The 26,005-nt window shown below is 40.2% G+C and overlaps 1 protein-coding gene across 4 annotated transcripts in view; it reads right to left on the reverse strand.

The window, feature by feature from the left end:
• The window catches only part of NPNT (nephronectin), a 76,049-nt gene that overhangs the window by 14,392 nt on the left and 35,652 nt on the right, over positions 1-26,005 (reverse strand). For 2 of the 4 annotated variants that reach the window (XM_087826253.1, XM_087826251.1), the window contains 6 exons: positions 23,526-23,618; positions 19,082-19,201; positions 17,602-17,721; positions 16,195-16,329; positions 15,771-15,893; positions 14,060-14,455 (listed from right to left, as the gene is read on the reverse strand). In XM_087826253.1, the coding sequence (XP_087682379.1) occupies positions 14,060-14,455; positions 15,771-15,893; positions 16,195-16,329; positions 17,602-17,721; positions 19,082-19,201; positions 23,526-23,618 (987 nt within the window). The remainder of the gene's footprint in view (positions 1-14,059; positions 14,456-15,770; positions 15,894-16,194; positions 16,330-17,601; positions 17,722-19,081; positions 19,202-23,525; positions 23,619-26,005) is intronic. The other 2 variants (XM_087826249.1, XM_087826244.1) reach the window with 1 other exon arrangement.

The raw sequence follows: 26,005 nt of genomic DNA on the forward strand, positions 1-26,005 counted from the left end.
TGTTGTAATTTATACAAATTATCTCTGGATTGGAAGTGCTCAAACCCTAAGGTACCATAGTGTAGGGGCATTATGACAGTGTGTGAGCTCCCCTTTTTTCCAGATGAAAGACTGTCAGATGGCAAGTAGAGTCTTGGTGGACAGGGGAGGGCGGCCTGTTTTACAAAAGGAGATCAAGGAGGCCCTCTCTGAGGAAGCACCACTTGGACTGAGAGAGGAACACGGAACCTCCTAAGCCAAGTGTTGGGGTGAAGGAAGAGGGAGCATTTCGGGCCTTGAGGACAAAGAAAGTGCTCAGAACAGCTGCAGAAAGGCGTTTACAGGGGCTGGAGGATGCTGAGAAACAGGGAAAGCGGCCTCGGAAGAGGCAGAAGAGAAAGGAAAGGGCCAGATCACATGTTTGGAAAACAGCAACCCAAGGAATCGGTCATCTAACAACTTGCTAAGTGTCAGATGGTTCATCAGTGTTTTAAGCACTGGACTTCCAAGAACTATTTAATTCAGCTGCGGATGACCATACACACCTTTACTTTAGTTCACTGGGAAACATTTCAAGGAATTGAGAGACCTGAAGGGCTCACCAGCTGTGAGTCCTCACAGCTGTGTGCGCTCTGCTCGGCACCTCTGCCCCATCATTGAACCAGCTCCTTCCTCTCACACCGGTCTGGGTTGCTCACAGCGTCCCACCGCTGTGTCAAGAGAAGGTACACTGCCCATTGCATGGCACAGTTTAGAGTTTATGGAAAATACCAAGTGAAACAAACAGTGGGGGGAAAAATCAAGCAGTATGATCTCAACTATGTACAAGAAAAACAAGTGAACAAACCGAACACTTGGACTAGAAAAAAAGAACGGTAAAAAAATACACTAAAACGCTAATAGTAGTAGTGTGATTATTGAAAAGAAAAGTGATATTTTCTCATTTGTTGGTTTGTTTTCTCTTTGGACAATTCTATATTTTAAGATTGTTTATAAAAAAGAATTTCTGCTATGAAAAACACTTACCTAAAACATGGAAAGAAAAGACAGTTCTCTCAGAACATATATACAGACCCTGCCCCATAGCAACTATATGTCTGACTTGTATTTTGACTGCTTAGAGGACTCTGAGTGGAGTCTTGATAGCCTGTTGTTAAATAGGAGGCTGTGAAACTGAAATATATTTGTGTAATTTGAACATATTCTTTGATCCAGAGAGCTAGTTTAATCAGTGCAGAAAATGTTAATTAAAATAAATGACTAGCCATGCGGGAAACCACAAGTATAACCAGGATAGATGCTGACACCTGCTTTTCCTAATTATCTCTGCCTGCATCATATCTGGGCTAACAGTCAACTCACATAGATATATATTTATCAGGACAAATACATATAAACTATTCTCTGTAGTTGGACCATTAATTCTCAGAATTAGAATGGTATAATTTCAGAGATTAAAAAAGATAAATCTAACAACTCCTCTAGCATCATTTCATCCAGCCCCCCTGCTCTATCCCATCCACATGCTAATGCAATCAATCAAGAAGGTGGGCATCTACTGGGTCCCGGGCGCTGGGCTAAGAGCTTGTTAGGATGCAGAAAGCATGCTCTTGCCTGCAGAGGATCTACATTCCAGACGTGAAGACAGACATCTAACAATTTCCCTAGGTAACAAGCGCTTTAAGAGTGAGGTAGAGGAAGCTATGTGAGCATACAGGGGTGAGAAGAGAGGGGGCTAGCTAAGCTAGCAGGGGGAGGGCAAATGCAAGGAAATCTCTGAGAGGTGGGTGATGCCTGCACCAGGGCAAGAAGGATGAGAGGATGATGCCAGCGGACGGCCTAGAGAATGAAGGGCGTGGGGCTGAATTCTCATTAGAGCTGTAGAGTTCACAGGGGAAGAAGGGAACCAAATGAAAGAAGCTGGAGATGCAGGCAGATTGTACAGGGCCTTTCAAAGGCCTGTAAAGATTTTAGACTCTATTCTGGTAGCCACTGGAAGCCTCTGGAAGATTTTAATAGGATTGCCGAGATGAGGTCACCATCCTGGCTGCAGCATGGAGAATGAACGGGGAGAAGACGTCAAAGGACAGCTGTGACCAACATTAAGTAAAGAATTCATCTTGAAAACATTTATTTCCTACTTTTTTTTTTCCCATTGGTCAAGGTTTCACCTACCAGAAATCTCTCTTTCTTGCCCGTTGCTTCTTACAACCTTCTGCATGAACTAAAAGAAAGGGGGTGTACAGGCACTGAAGGAAGGAGCCAGCCAGATAAAAACGTGGTGGGACAGGGTTTAGGGGCCCAGGATGCTTCCCGACTGCCTGGGAGCCCTGGGGCTTGTGAGAGAATCAGCCACACAAATAAGCAGGAGACTTCCTTAAAGAAAGTCTGGCCCAGCGTTTTCAATTACATGTATTTTCCACATGAATACGATCATTTTAATATATAACCCAAGCTCATAAATGAGGTTTCCCAAATAGTCAATTGTATATTTTATCCAAATAGCACTAAGCGTAAGCACAGTGAAGTAAATGTAAATATTATCATGTGCACCGCCCACGGCCAGCCCCGTCCTGATGGGTAACTACAGCAAAGTGTAAACAATAGTTAGCAAAGGTAGGTTTGCAAATTCTGTTTCTGTTCCTGGGTGGCTCCCCTGACAGGACCCAGGCCTGGTCTGGCGTTTGTTGTTGAACTAAAAGGTTCGAGATAGCAAAGTCTTCAATTCTATGCTTAGGGGTTTAGTTCACCGAAAGAGAACAGCACACACATAACTTCCCGAACATCCTGAAGGCTCTTTCTGGTGGCAAAACCTAGGGATTTTCAGGTGGGGATGAATGACAAGGATTTTATCAGGCAGCCTTGCCTCTCTCCCCTCCTCTCCTCCGCTCCCTCCCCTGCCCCCCTGTTCCCCCTCTCAAGATGCATTACAGTTTTAAACGACCAGAGAGAAGCAAACATAAGGATTGGAAAAGAGTTTCTGAAATTTCCTTAACCATATTAGAGAAAATCCTTAGCTATCTACTGATTACAAGGGGAAAAGGAGAGGGTTGCTGGGCTGTTCAAAAAATAAACCCTTGGTTGCCAAAGCTTTCATCCTGCGGGAAGAATCTAAGAAGTTCCCAAGACACCCATGGGTGAAGGGGAAAGAGCAGAACTGGAAAAATTAGGTTTCTGGTGGAACAAGACACAAGCTGCTCCATAATGAGCCCAGTTTTGGTGACTCGCCTATTTCAATCCTTCCATCAAGTTTCAGAACAACTTCAGGCGCTGCCCAGGAGGACAGGCGTCTAAAAGGTGGTTCTTTTGCAGGCATGACCACACGGATGATCGCACAACTTTTCCAAGTTGAGAGCGCCTCACGGGCTTTGTGTCCTTTCTCCCTCCTAAGCCAAAGGAGCCCTTGACGGCCCGGCTGTGTCAGGGCCTGGTCCCGCGGGCCTGCACGCAGGCGGGGACAGGCCCACGGGCTGCTGGGGCTGGCAGCATGATCGCCGGGGTCCCACGGAACCCCACGGGCTGTGGGGGGCAGGTGTCAGTGCCCTCCGGCCAAGTAATCACTTTAGAGGAAGAAAGGGAGCTTTTATTTCTGATATTTATCAGGCCCATCCTATAGACAGTGTCTCTGAAAAGGCCGTTGTCACTATCTGCACAGCAAAGAAGCTGAGGTGATGCGGTCTCCAACATCGCAACTCCTCAACTAGGTACTATCGACACCTACACAAAACAGGAGAGTCCAATTATTTGGTCATAAGAAAGGATATATGAAGTCACAGCTTTCTATTTTCATTTTTGTCTGCTCACCTAATAGCTTGCACTTGCAAATCAACTTGTTTCAAAAGGATCTGGTTAGCCAAAAGGGACATTAAAATTGTAATGGGCCCTAACAAAAAGCATCGGAAGAATATAAACATTTAGAACCAGAACACAAAATAGGGCTGTATTTTTCTGAGTTAAGTAGGCAATGCTATCATTACCATATCAATGAATTCAACCCCTACGACAACAACTTACTACTAAGTTGTAGTAGTAATAGCTAGGAAGTACTGGGTCTTTATTATACGCCGAGCACTGTGGTAAGAGTTTTATATGCACTCTCATCTGATTTCACAACAGCGTGATGAGGTAGATGCTGTTATTATCCCCACTTACAAATGAGGAAGCGAAGGCATAGAAAGATTTGGTGATATGGCCCGAATCACAGGTTGGCTATGCGCACATAATTTTCATTATAACACTATAGACAAATGTGCAAACACCTTTAAAAAAAAATCTCATTTCTGTCTTTGGTCACATTCACCAAGAACCTGATGTATACTTCCCAGAGAGAACTACTTTTTTCTTTACCAGACACCATAGGATCCAATTAAAATATAAATCAAAAATCTTGAAAACTTTCAGAATTCACACCACCAGAGCCTGACCTGTAAACACTGACAACGCGCTCCTTCAAAACACTAGCAGAAATGTAATCTTCAGGGAGATGTCAGGCAGCTCCTCAGGGTCTCTGCAGGCCTTGCTGTTTACTAGAAAGCAAACTAGTTGGAAGACCTTTTCACCCCTCAGCAGGAACAATCTTTTTACTCATGGCCACAGAGAATCAGAAAAGAGACCCTATTTCCATGGCTGAGAACAATGCGATCATAGCAGCCACAGGCTCAGTCAAATCGGTTGAAGGGAAAGGAGCAAAAAACCTGTGGACAGCAGGCAGCAAAGCAGCAATGGGTACAAAGGAAACAACTTTCTTCCTCCTGCCCGGCACCTGGAATTTCAGCACACCCTCCTGCTCTAGAATAGCAGCAACAGCGAGTCTGCTGTGTGATGTGGCCTCTCATAAGCACATCTGATACATATTATATTATACCCTATCATCTGTATCTGCAACACCTTCTTTTTCACTTTCTATGAGCCAGGTGCCACGTGCTACATTTTAGGCACAATTGCTACATTTTAAACACCCCACATTTGGCTAATTCTGCGGGAATGGAGATGCCATTACCGCTCTCAGAGCCCTGCTATTCAAAGTGTCGTGGGCAGGTCGGCAGTATGACCTGGGAGCCTGTTAGAAATGCAGAACTGCAGGTCCCACTACAGCCTCACTGAATGGGAGTTTTCCTTTTCACAGGATCCCATGTTTCTTGCACACACAGTGAAGGCTGCGCAGTACTTCCCTAGACAGTCTCATGGGGTAAATGTGTTGGAGGGATTAGGAATCTACATTTTAGATAAGCATCCTAAATTACTGTGGTTCAAACAGGCTCCGACAACACTGGAAAAAACTGCTTCCCGGGCCAAGTGATATTGTATTCCTTGCGGTAATCTGAGCTTCCTAGCTACAACGGGGCATGCCTGACACATTCGATTGTAAAGAAAAATTTGAAAGGTTAAAAACAGAATAAAACCTTTCATGAAGTTATCAAAAAACCAGTATGTTCTGAATAAAATTAGCATGATTAAGAATTAGAATCTACTGGGGTACTTTTTCAAAATACAGGACGCACTGCTGGAGAGTAGGATTCGAGTATCGCTCGCTGGCCCCTCTGGAACGAGTGCTGTACGGAATCACTGTGACTAATGACAGTGGGGACAGAAAGATTGAAAAACACAGCATGAGGATAACAAAAAGACAATGAAAACCGCCCCAAGTATCATAAACTGCATATGATGGTTACCGCTTTGGTCTCTTCCAGACTTTTATATTTATTTAGACATAGATAGACATGCGCTTTATATTTAATTGGGGTAGAATGGTTTATACAATTCTGTATATTCTTTTCACTTAACATTTTTATAACATGGGTATTTTCCCAACACATTAAGTATTTTTCAAAAAATACCACTGCATAGTATTTCATTATCTTGCTAGATCAGAATGCATTTCCCCCTATCTTTCTTTACTTCAGGCTCTGCATAAAGTGTTTCTTATTTTCTTTGCTCTGGGATAGATCCTACCTGCTCTGATACCAGATTTGTGTCTTTGGTTCTTGCTCTCCAACTTCTTTTAGCAGTCCCTTGCAGCATGCCTCTGGTGTCCGCATGGGCATACTGCAAGTTAAATGGACTGTTCTTGCTCTATGTCTGCCTAGAACCTTTCTGTCTACCCTTCCCCAGGGTCTTCCCGAGTCCAAGACCAGTCCATTGGTTTCAGAACCATGCAAATGAAAGCCAATGGGAGAGGACTCTTCAGTTTTGTGGAGATTGGTCTCTACACTTCTTAGTTCAGCTCAGCCTGACCTGGAGTTGGTTACAATGAACTCTAATCCGAACAGTTAAAAATAGACATGATATGGCGCTCCGAGAGATTCACAATGACCCTTAGCATATTGAGGAGTCCTATAGTTAACAAACCCATTTAAGTTTAGGAAACCTAGGATCTCTTAGATTCATTTGACCTCAGACCTTCTTTAGCATACACTATCCCAGAGAACTAATGTTCAGTCAAACACACTGTGAGAAGCACTGGTCTGTCCCATAAGTGAAAGAACAAGAATTTCATGTTATTGGGGAACTTCAGAGTTGCTCAAACAAGCCTATAGGGATAGCCCTGCAAAGACATTTGATTATAATTCTATTCGCACAATTTTAAAGACCTAGGGTCCCTCAAATTGGAATTATTTTAAAAATGCATGCTTAATATTCCCTATCACATGTAAAAGGTTATTTCTTTACATATTATTCAAATGTTCCCCACCACAGTTATTCCTATAAAATATAGTAATCTCTTATAGTTCATAGTAATTAATAATTCACAAACACTTTTACTTGTATTATGTTGGATCCCGGAAACCACCCTATGGGAACGAAAGCTATGAATTTTACCTCTATTTGTCGATGAGAAAATTGAGATGGAAAGCACAGTCACTTATCCAAAGTCACTTAACTATAGACATGAGAATCAAAATTAGATCTTCTAACTCAGTGTATCCTATCCTTAGCAGTAGCTTAAAACCCTCGTCTTCAAATGCCTCAGCCTTATTTTCATATTCCCTTTCAAAGCCTTTTCACTATTACTCAGATCATGCTTCAAACTGTGACTATGTTAGATTTAGCATTTTCTAGAGAAGGTTTTGTTTCAATGGCCATATGAAACTGTTATCAGGGTAAGAGAAAATCCATAAGCTGAAATAACTGATGATATGAGGAGTGACTATCAAATCAACAAGTTAAAATTAGCTAGTTCAAGCATATAAAGGATTACTTAGATTTTTAAAAATGAATCCAATATAAAATTCCATTGAACTACATTCAACAAATATTTTTGAGTGCCTACTGTATACCTGGCACCGTGGGACTGTTTGAGGGGAAAATATCTGGGGGTTAAACAGCTGCCTTCTAACACACTTGGCAACAGAGGGATGTGATTTAGATCAGAAAATCAGGTTTAAAAAGATTCCCCTTGCAATCAATATTGGGTCATATCTGACCATTATGTATCTTTAGGCCTTGAAGTTTGGGACAGATTTGAAAAACTAAGAATGTTCAGACGACAAGGCAGAAAGATTGCTAAGTGTGTTAAAAAAACCAAACAAACAGTATTTCTAAGAAAAGATTTATGAAATTGAAATTACTAAACCCCAAGAAGAAAGAGGCGAGTAATTTCCCGAGAGCGTTCCTTGAATGCCTGGAGTGTGGGGTCAGGTGACAGTGACCAGCTGTGTACCTGACAGTACTGAAGAGAACTGAGAGAGAACTGTAATTTCATGACTTTGTGTTAAATATAAGAAAGAATATCCCAATAGTGTGATGGGTTATTGGAAGGGACTTTAGTCACCATTAGAGATCTGAATATAATTGGGATAATTTTTTTAAACCTCATAAGAATATCACACTTGGGTAATTAATTGATGTTGGTTCAGATGAAAGGTTTTAGGCCGTAAATTAAAATGCAAAAGGCTATTATAACTAACCCATCTGTACTGTTCAACTGAAGTTTAAAAATTTTTTTGCTGTTTTAAACCCCTTTCTTTTGCAGAAGTAGTAAAGGGACAAAAACTCCAGCTTCAAGGGTCTTTTGCTCATACCTGCAGGAAACGGTGTTTTAAGGGGTTGTTTCTTAAATTTTTCTCACATTAAAAAATGTGCCTCCCTTCTCACAGGCCAACATTCACATAGTGAAAGCATAAAGCAAAAATTATTTGAACTAGTTTCAGAAGCTAGGAAATGTATACTTTGAGAGATTAGCTCTGAGTTGACATAATTTCCCTTCTCGTTAGCATCACTGATTAACACCAAAGATCCGACAGTCTGCTGAACAGGCTCACGGACACAGAGCACAGACTGACAGACGGAGGGCGGTGAGGGGCTGGGTGGGAAAAGCGAAGGGATTAAGAAGCACAGATTGGTAGTTACAGGATAGTCCCAGGGATGTAACACGCCGCATAGGGAATACAGGCAATGATAGTGGAATAACTCCGTATGGTGCCAGGCGGGTACTTAAAATATCAGGGGGGCCACTCTGTAAAGCACATGATTGTCTAACTACTAATGATGTATACCTGAAACTAACACGGAATAATGCGGAATGTAAACTGTAACGAACAGAAACACATAAAAATAACTAAGTAAATAAATAAATAAAGGTAGTAATATCTTTTAAAAAAAAAAAAAAAAGAATAGAATAGCAATCTGCACAGAGAAGGAAGGGAGAGAGGAAGGGGGTAAAAAAAGAAAGAAAAAATGGTGGAAGCACAATTAAAAAAACTCTCTCCATAGTATAAAAATAAGTAACAATCAGAAAAGAATATATTTTTAATTCTTAAATATAGATTAATGTGTGATTCTATTAAACTAGGCTTTGTATGGAAAATTTGATTGTATGATGATAATTTATTTTATTTTAAAATGTTATGAGTGGTCACTCCATTCATTCATCTCTTTGTTCAACAAACAGTGTTCAAGTGCCAACTAGGAGCCAGGTGTTATTCTAGGTTCTGGAAATGTACCAGTAACTCAAAAGCTTATATTCTAGGAAGGAAAGACAAAATAGACATTATAAATAAGTAAATAATACAGTATATTAGAGGGTGATTTTTTAAAAAGAACAACTGTGGAGAGTGGTGAGATCAGGTGTGCTGGTGGTGGCTGGGGAGGTCGCAGTATTGAAGGGGGGAGGTGCTAGGCTCGCCCTACTGGTAAGGTGAGGTTGTGTAAAGAGGTGAGAAAAGGAGCCCAGCTGATAGCTGAGGAGAGAGGGTTTCAGGCACAGGGAAGAGTTGAATGAAAGTCTTCAGCTGCGAGAAGTTTGAGGTACAGCAAGGAGGCTGGAGTGGAGTGAGTAAGCCGAGCGTGCTAGGAGATGAGACCATGGAGGACTTTGTAAGACACTGGCTGGGACTGAGTTCTCCCTGAACTGCGGTGTTACTGCAGAACTTTGAACAACGACATCTCATTTAACTCTTAAAAGCTCACTCTGGCTGCTGAGTTGAGAAGGGACCACAGAGGGGCAAAGGTGCAAGCAGGGAGAGGCTGGAAGATGACTGTAGTGCAGGTCTGCAGTTCCTCCTCCTAATTCTGAAATCCAAATGCTCTTTCTGGAGCTCATTAGGGGGCAACACTAACCTACACTTCACCTAACCTCAAGGTCTTTAGTTGCCAAGTTATTGTAAGTACACTGTGTTTCACTGCAGAAACATCGGCATACATCAGTGTGTCATGCACGGCATATGCAGCTTATTACTTTTCCACAATCTGAAAAATGTTGTATCCACAACTCACTTGGATAAAGGATCTGGGACTTATACTCCAGGGGAGGGATGGCGTGGCCAGGGGCATAGCATTGGAGATGGCAAGCGGTGGTCAAAATTTCGATATAATTTGAAGGTAGGGCTAACAGGATTTCCTTTTGGATTGGATGTGGGTTTAAAAAGAGTAATTTACAATGACTCCAAGTTCTGTAGCTGTAGCAACTGTAAGACGAAGGTGCTGTATCGTAGGGTGTCCCAGACTGTGGGTAGAATGTGTCTGGGATGGCATCGAGGCACATTCAACGTGTCTGAATATCTAGTCTCGTCCAGCTCGAGAGGTTAAACAGGCAGGTGACGTACAAGTCTGGGGAGAAGCCTGGGCTACAGATATATTCTTGTTATAATTTTTTCTTTCTCATTTCCTTTTATAATATCTTTACACACACACATCCTAAAGAAAAGCACTGTTTAACCACCTCTGCCATTACATAATATAACTTTCAATATAAAGAAAAATATAACGGTTGAAGTCTGGGGCTATTTGGAGACCTCCAAACAGTGGCCGTAATGAACGTCACCTGCAAATTCATGCAACGAGGAAGCCAAATTTTGTTCTCAGAACTGCCGAGAATAATGTCTTAAGAAATTATTATGCCAGAAGTGAAGAAAATATTCAATGAAAAAATGGTGTTGAATTAAAATAGCGATAAGGTTCCTTTCTGTTTTCACACTGAATGAACACCAGTTTTTTGTCCTGAATTAAAAACTTAGAAGATTTACCTTATTTAGCATATACCCCTACAATCACAAGACGGCACCCCGAGAAGTGCCCAAGGCATCCTCATTCACGCTAACATTAACCGGCAGCTCTTGCCGAAGGTAAAAAGGGGGGGATTTTAATTTTGGGCAGGACTGTCCAAAGGCAGCGATGCTCTCTGTGGCATGAGGCTGCCCTGGCACAGGATCCAGGTAATCCTTTCCCAGGGCCGATCTTTACGATCACACTCTCTTAGAATGAGTGCTCTCTAACATCATCGGAACTCCACCTTTCCCAGTTTTATCCTGCTAAATGCTATTGGTGAACTTCAATGTTATTTTTAATTCATATGCGGGCCAGTATGGAGAAAAATAATAGGGAGAGAGACCTTTAAAAAAGGGAAAACATTAAAAGACTCAGAAGGATGTTGCTATCTATGTTAGAGTGTATTTTTATATTAACTAGCCAAGTTCTTACAACCCTACCTTAAGCAGCAGAATAATATAAATGCTATATTTACTTAAGCACCTGTGAATAAAAATTCCATTGTATGATCACAAAGAGATGCAGAAAAAATAGAGTAAGAAAAAGAGACAGGAGAGGGAGAGATGAAAAGAAGGTGGGAGGGAGAAAAAAGAGAAGGTAAGAAGATAAAAATGAAAAAAATATATGCTTTTCAAAAATAAGAGATATGCACATATAAAACATATTATTAGATCTACCATCTAATTCATCTAAAAGTCGTATTTATTGCCCAAAACATACACAATTACAACTATATCAGATTTGAGAGTCACATATAAGCAACAACAACAACAAAAGCCTTTTTAAGAAAAAGATCACAAGTGTCAGTAGTCTTTTCACCTGGTGAAAAATTACAAAAGTGTCCAATCTAAAAGGAGCAAAGCTGAGTTCCATTAAGGGAACAGAAAAGAAACTAGTAACATCAAAAGGAGGAGCAGAGAGAGGAGTGACCTCGAGGTAGCTAAGAGTAAACAAAGTGAAACACGACAAACAGAAAAACACAGGGGACAATGCTGTAAAATTGCAAATTTGGGCCTGGTAACAACGGAACCACCTCTTCCTCCTTCAGACCTTGCTTCGTTCCCTATAGCCTTTATCTCCGTCGGCGGTACCACCCTTTACCCTGTCACCCATTAAAAATCTGGGAGTCTTTAGGCCCAGTCCACATCTAACCACCAGCTGACACAAGGGATCGCTGTGCAGTTTTTCTCACCATCCCTGACCCAACCCTCCAGTTGACAGGCAGTTTACTGCATGTGCTAAGTTGCTTCCTACCTTTGCGCCTTCGTTGTCCTGTCCCTGTCAACTATAATGCTTCTCTTTCCTCACCCTCTTTGCCCCATTTCACTCAGGAAGCCCCTCACCCCAAACACTCCCTGCCCAAGTCTGACTGGTACCCCTTCCCTCTACTCCCGCAACGTGCTACACAAATCTCACTAACGAAGCGCCACAGTTATCTTCTAGGCGACTGTCTTTTCCACCAGACTAACACTTTCTGTTTTATCTTTGTAAGCCTGATGCATAATGCAAGGCCTAGCTTTCTAAAACACACGTAAAAATGTTGACTGATTAAACGAATGGAAAGTTAGATTAAAAGTTATATGGCACGTGATACAGTAGGTTCTCCGTTTCTGAGAGTTTTCATGTAAATCTGAATATGTTAGGAGAATTCTCATACTGGATAGGACCCGTGATCTACTACTATATGACCGTGATAGTCCTTCCATTTATACGCACGTTCTTATTTGCCCAACTCTCTGACTTTTATTCAGCTCTTTATAATATTTAACAGTAGGGGTATATGACTCTTACTTTGTACAGGTGATTATTTTTATGAGTTTTATACTCATTCAGTGCATGGCCTGTGGCTGAAATGTCATCATAAAGAGCTTATTAAAAATGCGCTTAACACAAAAGGCCCCAAATAGCCAAAGCAACCCTGAGAAAGAAGAACAAAGTGGTAGGCATCATGATTCCCGATTTCCAGCTGTACTGTAAAGCTACAGTAATCAAAACAGCACGCTACTGACATAAAAGAAACATAGACCAATGGAACAGACTTGAGAGCCCAGAAGTAAACCCAAACATATATAGCTGACCAATATTTGATAAGGGGGCCAAGAATACTAAGTGGAGTAAAGTAGAAAATTGGATAATTATGCAAAAGTATGAAACTAGACTCCTATCTTACGCCACTCACAAAAATTGCCTTAAAATGGATTAAACACTTAGACATAAGACCTGAAAACATAAGACTCCCAGGAGAAAACACAGATTAAAAGCTCTTTAACATGGGTCTTTGATATGGGTGATTTTTTTTTTGGAGATAACACCTAACGCACAAGCAACAAAAAATATAAACAAGTGGACTACATCAAACTAAAAAGCTTCTACACAACAACCGCAAAAAACAATCAACAAGATGAAAAGACAACCTATGAAATGGGAGAAATATCTGCAAACTATGTATCTAATAAGGGGTTAATATCTAAAATATAAAGGGAACTCATGTAACTCACTAGCAAAAAACCCCCAAATAATCCAACTAAAAAATGGGCAAAGGACCTGAATGGACATTTGTCCAAATAGACATATATCCAAAGAAGATATATGAATGGCCAATAGTACATGAAAAGATGCTCAACATCACTAATTATTAGGGAAATTCAAATCAAAACCACAATGAGCTATCATCTCACACCTAGCATCAAAAAGGCAAGAGATAACAGATGTGGGGGACAAAAGGGGAACCTTCATGCACTGCTGGTAGGATTGTAAACTGGTGCGGCCACTATGAAAACACTGCGGAGGTTCCTCAAAAAATTAAAAATAGAACTACCATATGATCCAAGAATCCTATTTCTGGAAATATATCTGAAGGAAATGAAAACACTATGTTGTAGTGATATCTGCACCCCATGTTCATAGCAGCATTATTTACTAAAGCCAAGACATGGAGATAACCTAAGTGTCTACAGATGATTAATAAAGATAATGTGGTGCACACACACATATACGCATATATGTACATATTTCATTGTGTGTGTGTATAAATGTATATATGTATATAAATATTATTCAGCCATAAAAAGAAGGAAATTCTGCCATTTGCAACAACACAGGTGAATCTTGAGAGGATTATGTTAAATAAAATAAGTCAAACAGAGAAAGACAAATACTGTATGATCTCATTTATATGTGGAATCCAAAAAGAAACATAGAAAAAGACATAACATTTGTGGCTAACAGAGGTGGGAACTGAGGGGCAAAGGAATTGGATGAAAGCGGTCAAAAGGTACAAACTTTCCGTTACAAATAAGTACTAGGGATGTAATGCACAACATGGTGACTACAGCTAACGCTGACGCATGGTTCACAGGAACGTTTTTAAGAGAGTAAATCCTAAGAGTTCTCATCACAAGGAAAACATTTTTCTTTTTCTTTTGTATTTATACGAGATGATGGATACTCACTAGTTATTGTGGTAATCATTCCACAATATGCGTAAGTCAAACCCTGCTGTACACTTTAAACTTATACAGTGCTGTATGTCCATTACATTTCAATAAAACTGGAAAAAAAAACACCGAAAAATGTGCAAGCATTTATGACTTACTGAACACATCTCCTCTGGGCTTCTGAGGGTCCGTCTGTATCCTGTTGTCATCTGTAATCCCTCTTGGAGGTGTGCTAGTGGCTGGTGCTTCAGTCGTCGGTCTGATGACCGGTCCTCCTGGCGTTGGCGGTGGGGGAGGCCTTCTGAGTTCTGTGGGTGGCGGCGGGGGTGGGGGTGGGGTAGGCCATGCTGTTGGCTTTGGTGTAGGTCTCGTTGTTGGCTTAGAAGTGGGCCTGTTGGTAATGACAGGAGGAATATACGGCGTCTTCAGGGGCCACCTGGTACTTCCGACATCAGGAATCCAGTTACTGCGCCCTCCATCACCCTTTGTAATGGTACCGTTCCCCTTTGGTGCAAGAATTGGACCCGAAGGTTCAATCATGACTTTCGGAATATCTAAAAGAATCAGAAGATTGAAATTAGTGTGTAACCATCTCTCCCCAAAAAGTGAAACATCAAATTGTAAAAAATAAACATATCAAAATATGTGCCAACTAGGCTTACTTTTCACATTCAGGATATTCCCCGACTGTAAGTGATGCTGTTTTCCAAATAAAAAATATGTGCAAATGTGATATATGTTGCACATTCATCCAATGGGTGAATGCCAAAATTATATTGGTGTTTCTATAACAAATAGGTATTATTTGAAACACAAAAATGTTGTATTTATAAAGTGGAAACACTGCAATCAATGAGATTTTTAAAATGCAGAGATGTTCTAAATTTTTTTAAATATAAGAAATGTACATATAGAGTCTATGTTAAGTGTCCCTATGGTACATGTATAAGATCATGTTTAAAATTGTCTAAAGACTAATTTCTCTTCCACACTTTATATAAATTTGACTCATGCAAAAACATTTTTATTCAGTGTCCTAGGTATTATTTTAGTTGGTTTATCTTCCCCCTTATTAATTTACATAATTGCTTTTTAAAAAGAAATTTTCAGGGATCACCAAGATCATCTGTGGAATATTTTTCCTTGATTATGCTCACCAAAAGAAATTAATATTTAATCTGACTGGTACGATATACTCCTGGGGGGAGTATGACTACATAACTCTTCAAAAATCCTTTAATCCCAATGATTTTATGCCCCATGATTTTTAGTAAATATTTTACTCCAGAAATTTAAAAATTTATTGTTACATGAAATATATGCTAAACTATGGCTTGTGGTTTGTGCAACTTTCATCTTGAAAGGTATTATTTTCATGTTTATCTACTACAGAGCTTATAAAAATTTAAAAAGCAAAGCAGTACTAAAGATAGAAAAAAATAGATAAATATGGGAATTTTTTTAGAATTAGGAGGGATAATAAAAAAGAGGAACCAAGAAATGTAGAATATATTCAGATTATTCCACCATCATAACCTAATGCTAATGACAAATATTTACTTCTAATTTTAAGAAAATCAAATTCTCTGGGAGGGCACTAAAATTTGTCAGCTAAAGGGAAGCTATGGAGAAATTTTAGTCAAGTAATTGAATGCTTTTAAGAGTAGAATGTATTAGTGAATCTTTAATTTTTAAAAATACCTGGACAAGTGATTTTATTGTTTGTAGAAAGCAGAGGCTAATATTACCAACTATGAAAATTGTACTTCTTTGATCAATTAAGTTTGTTCTTTATCTTCCCTGATCATGGCCTGTGTTTGATCTGTATTTCCTGCCAGAATTTAGAGCTGGGAGACAAATGTTACTCACACACGCAATTGACTCCGTCGCCGTGGTATCCGTCTTTACATTTACATTGGTAGGACCCCTGTACGTTGAAACAGCGAGCAAAGCTGCTGCAATGATGCTGACCAAGGGAGCACTCATCTATATCTGCATCAGGAAGTATGAAAAGAAGAGATTTCTTTGGGAAATAAATATGATGACATGAAAATATATATACACAATTTCAAATTTTTTTTTTTTTTTGCAATGTGAAGGTCCATGTAAAATTGGCAGATAAACAAGAAATAAAGTACCTGTGCATACAGAACTACCAGCGGTTGAACTGGACCTCTGTTTGTTTAGAGCCAGGACCCTCCCCAGCCCCTGGCATCCCAGTGTGCAGCACAATTAGGACACCTTTCCACACTGGAGGAAGAAACAGTGAAAAGCAAAGGCTGGGGCTCATTACCGTGACATTGGTATTTGCCTCCAATGTACATGAGGTCGAAGCCTTTATGACACTTGCAGATGTAACTCCCAAAAGTGTTGACACACTGCCTAAATCTAGGGCAGGAAACTCTTCCGGTAGCACATTCATCAACATCTGGAAACACAAGTCAACTGGATTTTAGGAGGAGCAATAATAGCATGTTCAGATGAAGTGTAATTTAAAATAAATAACTGTCTGTAAACGGTTGCCTGGCACACGGTGACTCGTCACGAACGTTATCCAGCTGTTGCCCTCACAGGACCGTAAATTCCACGTCTCCATCTTTCAATTCATCTTCCTCACCCGGGCCACCCTCCTCCTGCGCCACGTCTCAGCACATGCTGCACGTGCATCCACCTAGTTGCTTGAACTAAAACATGGGTCGTCCTTGACAGCCCTACTTCCCTTACCCTAAATAATCAGACCCAGTTAATTCTACCTCTGAAAGATTATTTGAATTTGTCTCCTACTTTTCACCCACTGCCACGACCCTAGTCCAAGCTGCCATCTCCCAGGTCTCCTAACCTGTCCTTTCCCGGCCAGTCTTACCCCTTCCAAAGCAGTCCCACTCACCTGTCAAAATGATTTCATTACAACATAAAATTGGGTTAGTACCATGCCTTAAACTCTTCTACTGTTTCTACTTGCTTTGTGAATAAAATCCTCATAGCTCACCACGTCCTTGAAGGCTCTGTAATAAATAGCCCCCACCAACCTCACCAGTTGCATCTCAAGCCACCACCCTTCCCCCTCCCACTCGGGACTGAAGCCACATTGGCCTTCTCTCGAATTTCAAGACCTCACGCAGGTCTTGCTCACTGCAGTGCCTGCACTGTTTCCACCTGCTTGGCTAGTTCTTCACATGGCCAGTGGTCCACATCTTACTTTAAGGCTTTTCTTGACCGTTATTTTCTAAAATAGACCCTCTCTGTTTCTCTCTCTCTTGGGTCCTGACATTAACACTTAACATTGATGGTAATTTTATTGGATATTTGTTTCTTAGATGTCCGCCCCATTAGAATATCAGCTTTGTGAGGATCAAAATCTTGCCGGCTGTGTCCATTACTGTATATCCTGGCACTCAGCGCAGTGCCTGGAATAGAGAAAGTAATCAATAAATGTCTCTTTGAGTACTTACTATAGGCTAGATACTGTGCTAAGCTCACTCCATACTTGAGCTCGTTTAATCCTCACAGTGGTTCTATGAGCTACTGCGGTTTCCATGGTCCACTCACAGAGTGAGGTCCTCTTCTGAGACATCTGGCATCTTCTGAAGGATAGCTAATTACCCGATGTAAGTAACTGCCTTTTTTCTTACTCGCATCACCTTTACTTTTTCTTTTCCTAGTGAGACTGCCAACAGAGATGCTTGGTTTTTCGACTCACCCACACAGGTCCTCCCATCCGGAGCCAGCTGGAGGCCAGGAGAGGGGCACTGGCACCGTATCTGTCCTTTGGTAACATCACAGCCATACTGACAGTTTGCCGTGGAGCAAGTCAGGGCACCTGAAACGAGTGTGACTGGCTGACTCAGAGAACAAACTCTGTAACTGAAATAACTATGTCTTTAACTTGTCCTGAAATCAGCGACACTGAATCAGCAAAGAAGACAAAAGGCCTCAATTATTCAACCGTCTAAAGAAAGTAAAAAACAGGGAGAGGGAAAGAACGACTCTCCTCCTCCAGGGAGTAAGATTAAGAAGGGACCCAGCTCTGTTATCTGGGGAAGGCCTCTATGTTATGTATTTGAGGAATTCAAAGACAAATATAAACCTTGAGCTCACATAGACTATCTGGAGATTTTTCCAGTGGCCAAGGACAGTGAGAAATTGAGGTATTTTCCCAGATTACTCATGCTAAGTGCTGGTCTTAAGTGAAACATCCATGTAACTGACTCAGCCCCCCAATAAATTTCTCTAGAGAAAGCAGATTTCCCACTGAGTTGCACAATGTTAGAGGAGTCTAGCATCACTGTCACATGTGATTTAAAATGAATCCACCTCATTCCAGAATGTTCCAGGCTAAACAGGCAATGCTAAATAAAATTAGCTAACCTTTTTTATGTTATAAAACGCAACCCAGTTAGAGCGAGAGAACAGATCATTAACTGATTGATATTCAGTTAATTTAACTGCCAACTCAGTAAAAATAAAAATCAAGTTATCAATTGTTGGATATCCTATAAACACAACCTCAATTCAATGTCCAGCCTGCGAGACTTTTACGGCATCATCCATCTTATAACACATTCAAATGAGAGTAGGAAACACCAAACATTTCTTTCTTACAAAAACACACATGAAATCTACTTTTATGTTACTACAGTCATTCATTTTCTTCATGTGAAATAGATTTTAATAAAAGGGACCTAACTTAGTCCTTTGACTATGATAGTGAAATGTAGCAATGAAGTAAGAAGGTATTCGTGAATGGTTTATGATCGATCAACAAGCTTGCTGGACTCTCTACTGGCAAACAGTTTAGAGTCCATCCATATGGACAGCACAACAGTCCTGAAATTATCACAGACAGGTCTTTTTCTAGCTGGAACAGCTCTATGCCCAGATTGACAACAGGGAAAAACATGTTGGGGTAAAACATAAGCAAATACACTTAGTTTTGTTATTCTTCTAAAATCATTTCCCAATCAACTTAACACTGGCACCCAGGATAAAAGAATTCTAGCCATCTAAAAGGGGCCGCTCTTATTTTGATTTTCAGTTCCTTCGGGACACGTATAAACACACACTCACATCCTGTCTGGGGGAGGGCCAGGGAGGCCACTTTCCTTCTCACACAACCGGAACGCAACATAAAAGAGGTCAGGCCCAAAGCACTTATAAGGCAGTTAAGATTCTTGACATACTTGAGCAGGACCCATCCGGCATCAGCATGTAGCCGTTGAGACAGTAGCACTTGTAGCTGCCGTAAGTGTTCATGCACCTGTGCTTGCAGGGCCGCGGCTTCAGGCCACACTCATTCAGATCTGAAAAGAGCGGAGGTTGACGCACAAAAGTCACAACACCTCGGCACAAATGTAAGCCACTTAAAATACTTCTCTATATTGAAAAATGAAGGAGAAAAGTAGGTCAGGCTATAGTAACCAGTCATTTACATGAGTCAGAGCCTGTTCACGCGGTCTGAATTTTACTGCTGGTCACACTAGGGGCGACTAAGTGTCCTATCAGACGTGACTGAAAGCCCTGTGACAATGAAGAGGCATGTGAATTTCTGCAGCTTAAGGTGTATAGTACATGTGATCTCCATCCACACAGGACAGCTGGGATGCACTGTACCTGCCTCACCATCCCTGGGAGCAGCGCACTGACTCCTCACGATGCTCTGTCATCTATCTGATTCCACATCCTCAAAATATCTGGGCTCTGCTACTAGAGTCACTCCTGACAATGTGTTCTTCCTCTAGCAATTTCTTCCTGTCTCTGTTTAACGAAGATGCTAGAAAGTATCCAGATTTTAACAGTGGACTGCTCTGACCTTCCCAAAAGAAAGCTATATTTTCAGAGGATAAGAGCTACATGAATTAGAGTGATTACAAGTGTGGTTTTTCTTGTTCAGTCTTATAGATTATATGCTGATCTCAGATTAAAGAAGAAAGTTGTTTCCTACTTTAGTAATGGATTCGCGTCACAAAATAAACTTAGAAAAGCAACAGCCCTCCAACATGTTTTCATTTATTGGGTAGTTAAGAAGGGCATATGGAAAATACTAGTGAATAATACATAATGGACTATCATTATGTATTTTAGGATTATTGGTTTAAATATCAATATGAAATGAATTAATAAGTTGCACATTATGAGAATTTTCCAACCCAAATTGAACACTGCCTCAAGTGAACATAAAACTCATAAGGACATATAAACACTGAAATAGTAATGCCCAAAATACAGACTTCATTAACAAGAAATATGACCACATGTTCATTTGGAACTGCCAGCATAATTTGATTATCTATTAATCTATGTCATTAAAGCAGAAATATGGATAAATCTAGTTGCAAGTTGTCTTCAACTATAAATCTGACCTGCTGTTTGTTAGAAATATATATATTTCACTTAATAAAACCACCAAGTTACACTGTTTTGTAGAGCCTCCAACTTATTGCATCTGACAGAGTTTTTATATTTTATTGACTTTCCAACTTGGGTCTTTTTTCCTAACCTTAACACATCTGTAAGCAGATCCCCAACCGGGCGAAGCCTAGGAAGATTAAATAACAAACATTTGTCATCCCCTATGCCTTATTCAACATTATACTTTATTGTGTCTTGCCCAGTCAAGGGTATACACAACAGAATCACATTTTAGGATATTTCAAAAAAATTTTCCTCAAAGGTGCTTTGCAAATTATAATATCATAAAAAATTTGATTTCTCCCTCTGTTAAATAAAGTAAAAATTTTAAATCAAGAAGGAAAGACAAAGAAATTCACTCCACTTCTCATATTCTTCTCCTTCGTATTTCAATATTTATTAAAAATTAAAGTCAGAGAATCTTTCCTCCCTTCCTAGGAGGAATTTATTATTCCTCATGTGTCCCTGCAGAGTCATACCTGGCATTGATAAATCCCTGCCTGATACTATAGTATGTAGCATTTAAATCTCAGCACATTGTTAGAGAAGGGCTTTGTGTTTTAAATAATTTTCTGCACTACGCAAAAATAAAACACTACAGTACAATAAAACAGCAGAGTTAGGCTGAATTCTGAATCTCAAGGGAAGGATATCGATGGATAAAAAATGTGTCAGTTAAGAACCCTTAGGTTTATTTTTAAGGAGCCAAAGAAACTTCTGTGGGTTTCCTGATGGGAACTGGTTAGATATTTATAGCTCCAGGCAGCTTATAGACAAGGAGTATTTATGCTGATGGAAATTTCTTCAGACACTGTCTATGGACTAGAGCTGAGGCCCAGCTGAGGCAGCTGCTGTCTTGGCCAACCAAGGGCTCCTTAGTGTTGCTCTGGGAGTCTCCATGATTCAGACTGGGGCTGCTGGTGGTCTCCAATCCCAGTGTATCCTTCCCTTCCCATGAGAAAAAGTACTTTGGGGTGAATAATCATTGAACTGAAAGAAAATGAAAAATCAGTAAGATGTCCTAATTCCAAAAGACCTGGGAATTGCTCTATGAAATACAAAAAAGGAAATAAACGTGCATCATTCAGTGGGTAAATGTAGAGACATTTGTTGATTATTTGACTGTTGTTAAATTGACATGTAAATATCCAGATATGTTGGAAGCCATCTGAGACAGCTCTACTCTACCGGCTGCTGCTGGAGTGGCTGACTCTCCCTGACGGTTCCCTGGTGTTGACGTCCTCAATGACTGCCATTAATGTCCCCCTGCCACAGGCACATGTCTCCCAAAAACTTTACAATGACCCTCACAAGACACACTGCAGAAATTATGAAATAGGATTCCACAATAATCTATAATTACCAATATTTACCAAGTTCCAGACTTTTGCTCAAGCAGGGAGCTTCAAAAGATTAAAAGCATCTGATGTCCTGGTGATGAACTTGTTTTTCCTCAATTATTCCTCAGGTTTCTACCCTATGATAATTATACCTTATTTTCTTTTTGGCCTAATTAATGCCTTATAAAACTGAGTTAATACAGGCTGCTTCCAAAATCTCTTGGGCTACAGAACTAGTAACATTTGCGTTACTGTCAAATTAAGTCAGAAATTCAAAAATGACACTTCCAATTTATAGTAAATGCTCCTATATTAATAAGTAGAATATAAAAATCATGAAAAGTCTCTGATTCCACTTTATAAATCAATCTTAAATGCTGATAAAAGAACCTACGGAAAAAATTGTGAGTGTTTATTTTAAATTTATTTTAATCTTGCTCTTTTTTTCTAGGAGTTTATAATGTAATATAAATCAAAAGGAAAATCTTTAATTAAAAAATGAATGAATTCAATCATGTATCTATCTTATCACACAAAGAAAAGAACTCTACAATTAAACCGCTTACATTCAAATGCTTTAATTATTAAGTATACAATTCTTAAAGAGCATCTATAAGTGAGGAGTGTACTTAAGCAGGTTGGTGGATTCAGGAGCTTGGGGGAGGATAGGAGGGGGAGAGGAGCTGGTCTAGAACAAAAATGCAAGCTGCATAGCATTATAATTACACTTCAGGGGGGAAAAGGAACTAGGCATTTTATTAGCATGCAGACACTGAAAAGTAGCTGGAAAATCTGCAAGAGATTCATTGACTAAGACAACCCAGTGGATTTTTTAAAGGGAAAATAATCTTTCATTTGTTTAATGCTCTTGGACTTTTTCCTTTGAGGCTTAAACTGGGCAATGACTCAAAAGCCCAAGCTTTTACATTTTATCTGACTAAAGCAGAGGTTGTAGGGAAACAGATGTCAATATGTCAACTGTCATAACTTGTCAACTTTAAAGACAGCAATGACTCAGGCACTGAAACTAATCCCATGGCCCGAATTCTTTGTGCAGGAGATATACAAGTCCATCAAGTTCCCTATCGGCACAGAGAGAGTGATTTCTAATTTATAGGATTTTAATTCAGGCATTCCACGTGCCTAAGTCTATCAGTGCGTGAGGGATAACGGTTTTTAGAAGATCTGTAAAATCATGCTGCCACCTAACTAACCTCCCTACGGAACTTCCCAGCACAATGAAGACACCAATATTTTTGGTGTTTCTATTCTACATCAGCCCTGCAGGCAAATAGGGCAGGAATTACTCTCCCCCTATTACTAATTGTTTCGCTCACACCCAGACACACTAAATGATTGCTCACACTCGTACAGCTCCTTACGGGCTGTGCTGGAGCCAAAACTTAGGCTTTCTAATATTAGAAAACATACACTAAAGGAAGGAAGCTAATGTACAGCTTCATTTCCGGTAACCTAAAAGCTACACCCTAAACACTGCGGCGAAGGCAACTTCATCGCTTCTAAAATCTACTTAGCAAAAGCCATCGAAACCCCAGTCTCCGTTGCTCTGATATTCCTGACTTTCTCTATGTATAAAAACAGAAGTTATTTCGTTATCTGATTTTGAGAAAACATTCTGAAACCCAGAGAAGAAGGAAAGCAGTGACACTTGCTGCAGTGAGAGGACAGCGGAGGCTCCAGGCTGCCTAAGGCACAGAGACTCAGCCCCGGGGGGGTTCCTGCTGCCGGCCTCACAGGCTCGGGTGCTGCGGCCGGGGCCTCCCGGGCTGGTCTGCAGAACGTGCGCAAGAAGGGCCACAGCTGCAGGAAGCCGAGCGGGTGGGAGGAGCAGGCCCCCGAGACAATGCGCGCTCACCCCGTGAAGGTAAACTCGTAGCCGGATGATCCGGGGGCTGGAAAAGAGGCTGCTCACTGCCTTGGTCAAGAGGAGCTGGGTAGGAGTGCTCGTCTTCACACCAGGAAGAAGGTAATAAGAGTCAGCTTTGAACTGATGTCATTTTTAGCCCTAAAAATCTTTATAAGTATATATTAAACAATTACACAAAGTTGGTGGAGTTTGAAAAGAACGTTTTACTTTACAAAAATTTGTTTCTAGTTCCTTTAGTCTCTCTCTTCTATAAATTTCAATTTCCTGAAAACTTATCACCACCTTTCGTCCCAAGAACACACACAGTGCAGGCGGACCCATCCTTCCGTACAAATTTAAAGAAGAAAGCAGCAAAAAATAGGTGGTCATTTCTAAAAGCATGAGTTTAGTCGTTATCAAAGAGAGAAAGCTAAAAAATACCAAAAACAGATCATTATTGCAATCAACCGGCTCTGTTTCAGGACGCTGAAGTCTTAAATGACCAACTTGAGACTTTTTCCTTTTTATGTTGTATAGTAGTTTAAAAGGTTCCAAAATTGCACAAAGTTACATTTGCATAAAGACCTTACTTAAATAGCATGATCAATGTTTTCACTCAAATGTAAGCACTTATGTCACATTTAGGTCACACTTAATTAGAATATATATATGAAGCTTTCTGTAAAAAAAAAAAAAAAAAAAAAAAGAGGTAACGGTTCCCATGATTAGCTTACCAAAACATTCCAAGATGAGTGAAACTCCAAAGTAGTGAGTTAAAAAGGCAATCGTATCCTGTTTCAAGACTATTATATTGGGAATAGTCAGTTAAACTTCCAAATTAAATGAACATTGGTTTCTGGGGTTAAAATCACACATCCTTCAAAAACTAAGGCTATAAACTATGTTAATATTAGGGCTATGCACACAGACTGTTATGCTGAGAAAAGCAATCAACTCTAGGATTTAACTAGTCTACCAATGTTTACTGTCTTATTATGTGCTACAAGACAGCAATCCTTTTCTTGGGACAAGGAATTCAACATGTGAAACATAAACCATGTCAAAACATTAGTAATTTATATTTATAAATTGTTTCTTCTGAACTCATTACAAAGCACACTGTAAACTCCTAAGAATATCTTTCATTCCTGAAAACAATGCAATGATATGATATATTCCATGCTAAAAATAATTCAGTAGTGGGAAAGTTAAAAAAAGATTATTATCTATAATAGTATTCTTTCCTGGCTGATGTGGAAAGGGGATTTGTATGGAGTCAGAGACTCAGTGGGGAGGGGGGACATGCAAGAATAAAATGACCAGAGAAAGTCAAGAGGGAAAAAAACAAACCTTGCCAGAGTTTGGGTTAGAATTTCACCTCCTGTGAAAGGTACCATGTACCTTATAGAATATGCTAATGATCAGTCCACACCTATGATTTTATATGTGGTCCAGCTACAGCAAATCCAGAAAACGACTCGAGGGAAAGCAAGCCACCAAGAGCAGATTACACGAATCTTGTGACAGGCTGTTAAATGAAGCCAGTTCCAAAATAGGCCTGCCCTGCCGGCTGGCTGCTCCCCAGGACGCTCTAACAGCCCTCAAGTGCTTCTCATTTACTCAAGCTGTTCACTCAGCCAAGCATTTCCAGGGGGTGACTTCTTAAAGTACATGATTTGCAACAACGTTTTTCAGCAGATACTTGCCTTATACCCAAACCAACTCTTAATCAAAAGCTAATATCCAGCTCAGTGAAATTATTTCAAGGTACCTCTTCTTGACATTTCTCCCCTCAAGAAAAAAGAAGCCTGTGTGATTTCCTGTATCTCTCCGGCATGTTTTTCTCTTTATAAAATGTAGGGTCCAGGTCAAAAGTCGATCCTAATTTGTTATGAAGATATAGAGCAGATATAGACAATTTGCTCTCCCAACGCTTCGGGGGTCTCGGGACAGCTCTCCCACTTACCCAGCTCCCTCAGGGCAGCCTCTCACCCTGAGAGCCTGGCAGTTCACATGTCCAGAGACTAAGGTCCCGGCCCCTCCATGGAACTCTTTCGAGCTCCTGTGGCTTTGAGGACCAAGATCCATTGTATGAAATAATCCTTCTCTTAATAAATATTTAATGTGCACTAATCATGTGCAAGTCATTTTAATAATTGTTTTCAGGAACCCAGAAACCAGAGAGACACCACAAAGGGTTTCTGCTCTCAAAGGACATAATTCTTTCCATCAGGGACTTGCCAAATTGCTTTTTTGGTATGGAGGCAACAAGAAAGATGATTGAAACACACAGGTTTACTGTAAGCTGGAGTTTTATATTCAAGATTGGATGTGAAATTACATTTTCAATGTATGCACTATTTTTTGCAGGTGTAAAATCCCATTTTTCTACTAATGAAACCATTTCCCCCCTGAGGAATATAGTTTTGGGAGAAAAGATTTCAACTCAGTATATTTCAATTTTTCTTTACAGAGCCAGGTATGTATTT

Source organism: Miniopterus natalensis, chromosome 1 (assembly GCF_054644295.1).
Source record: "Miniopterus natalensis isolate mMinNat1 chromosome 1, mMinNat1.hap1, whole genome shotgun sequence".
NCBI classification, from domain to species: domain Eukaryota; kingdom Metazoa; phylum Chordata; class Mammalia; order Chiroptera; family Miniopteridae; genus Miniopterus; species Miniopterus natalensis.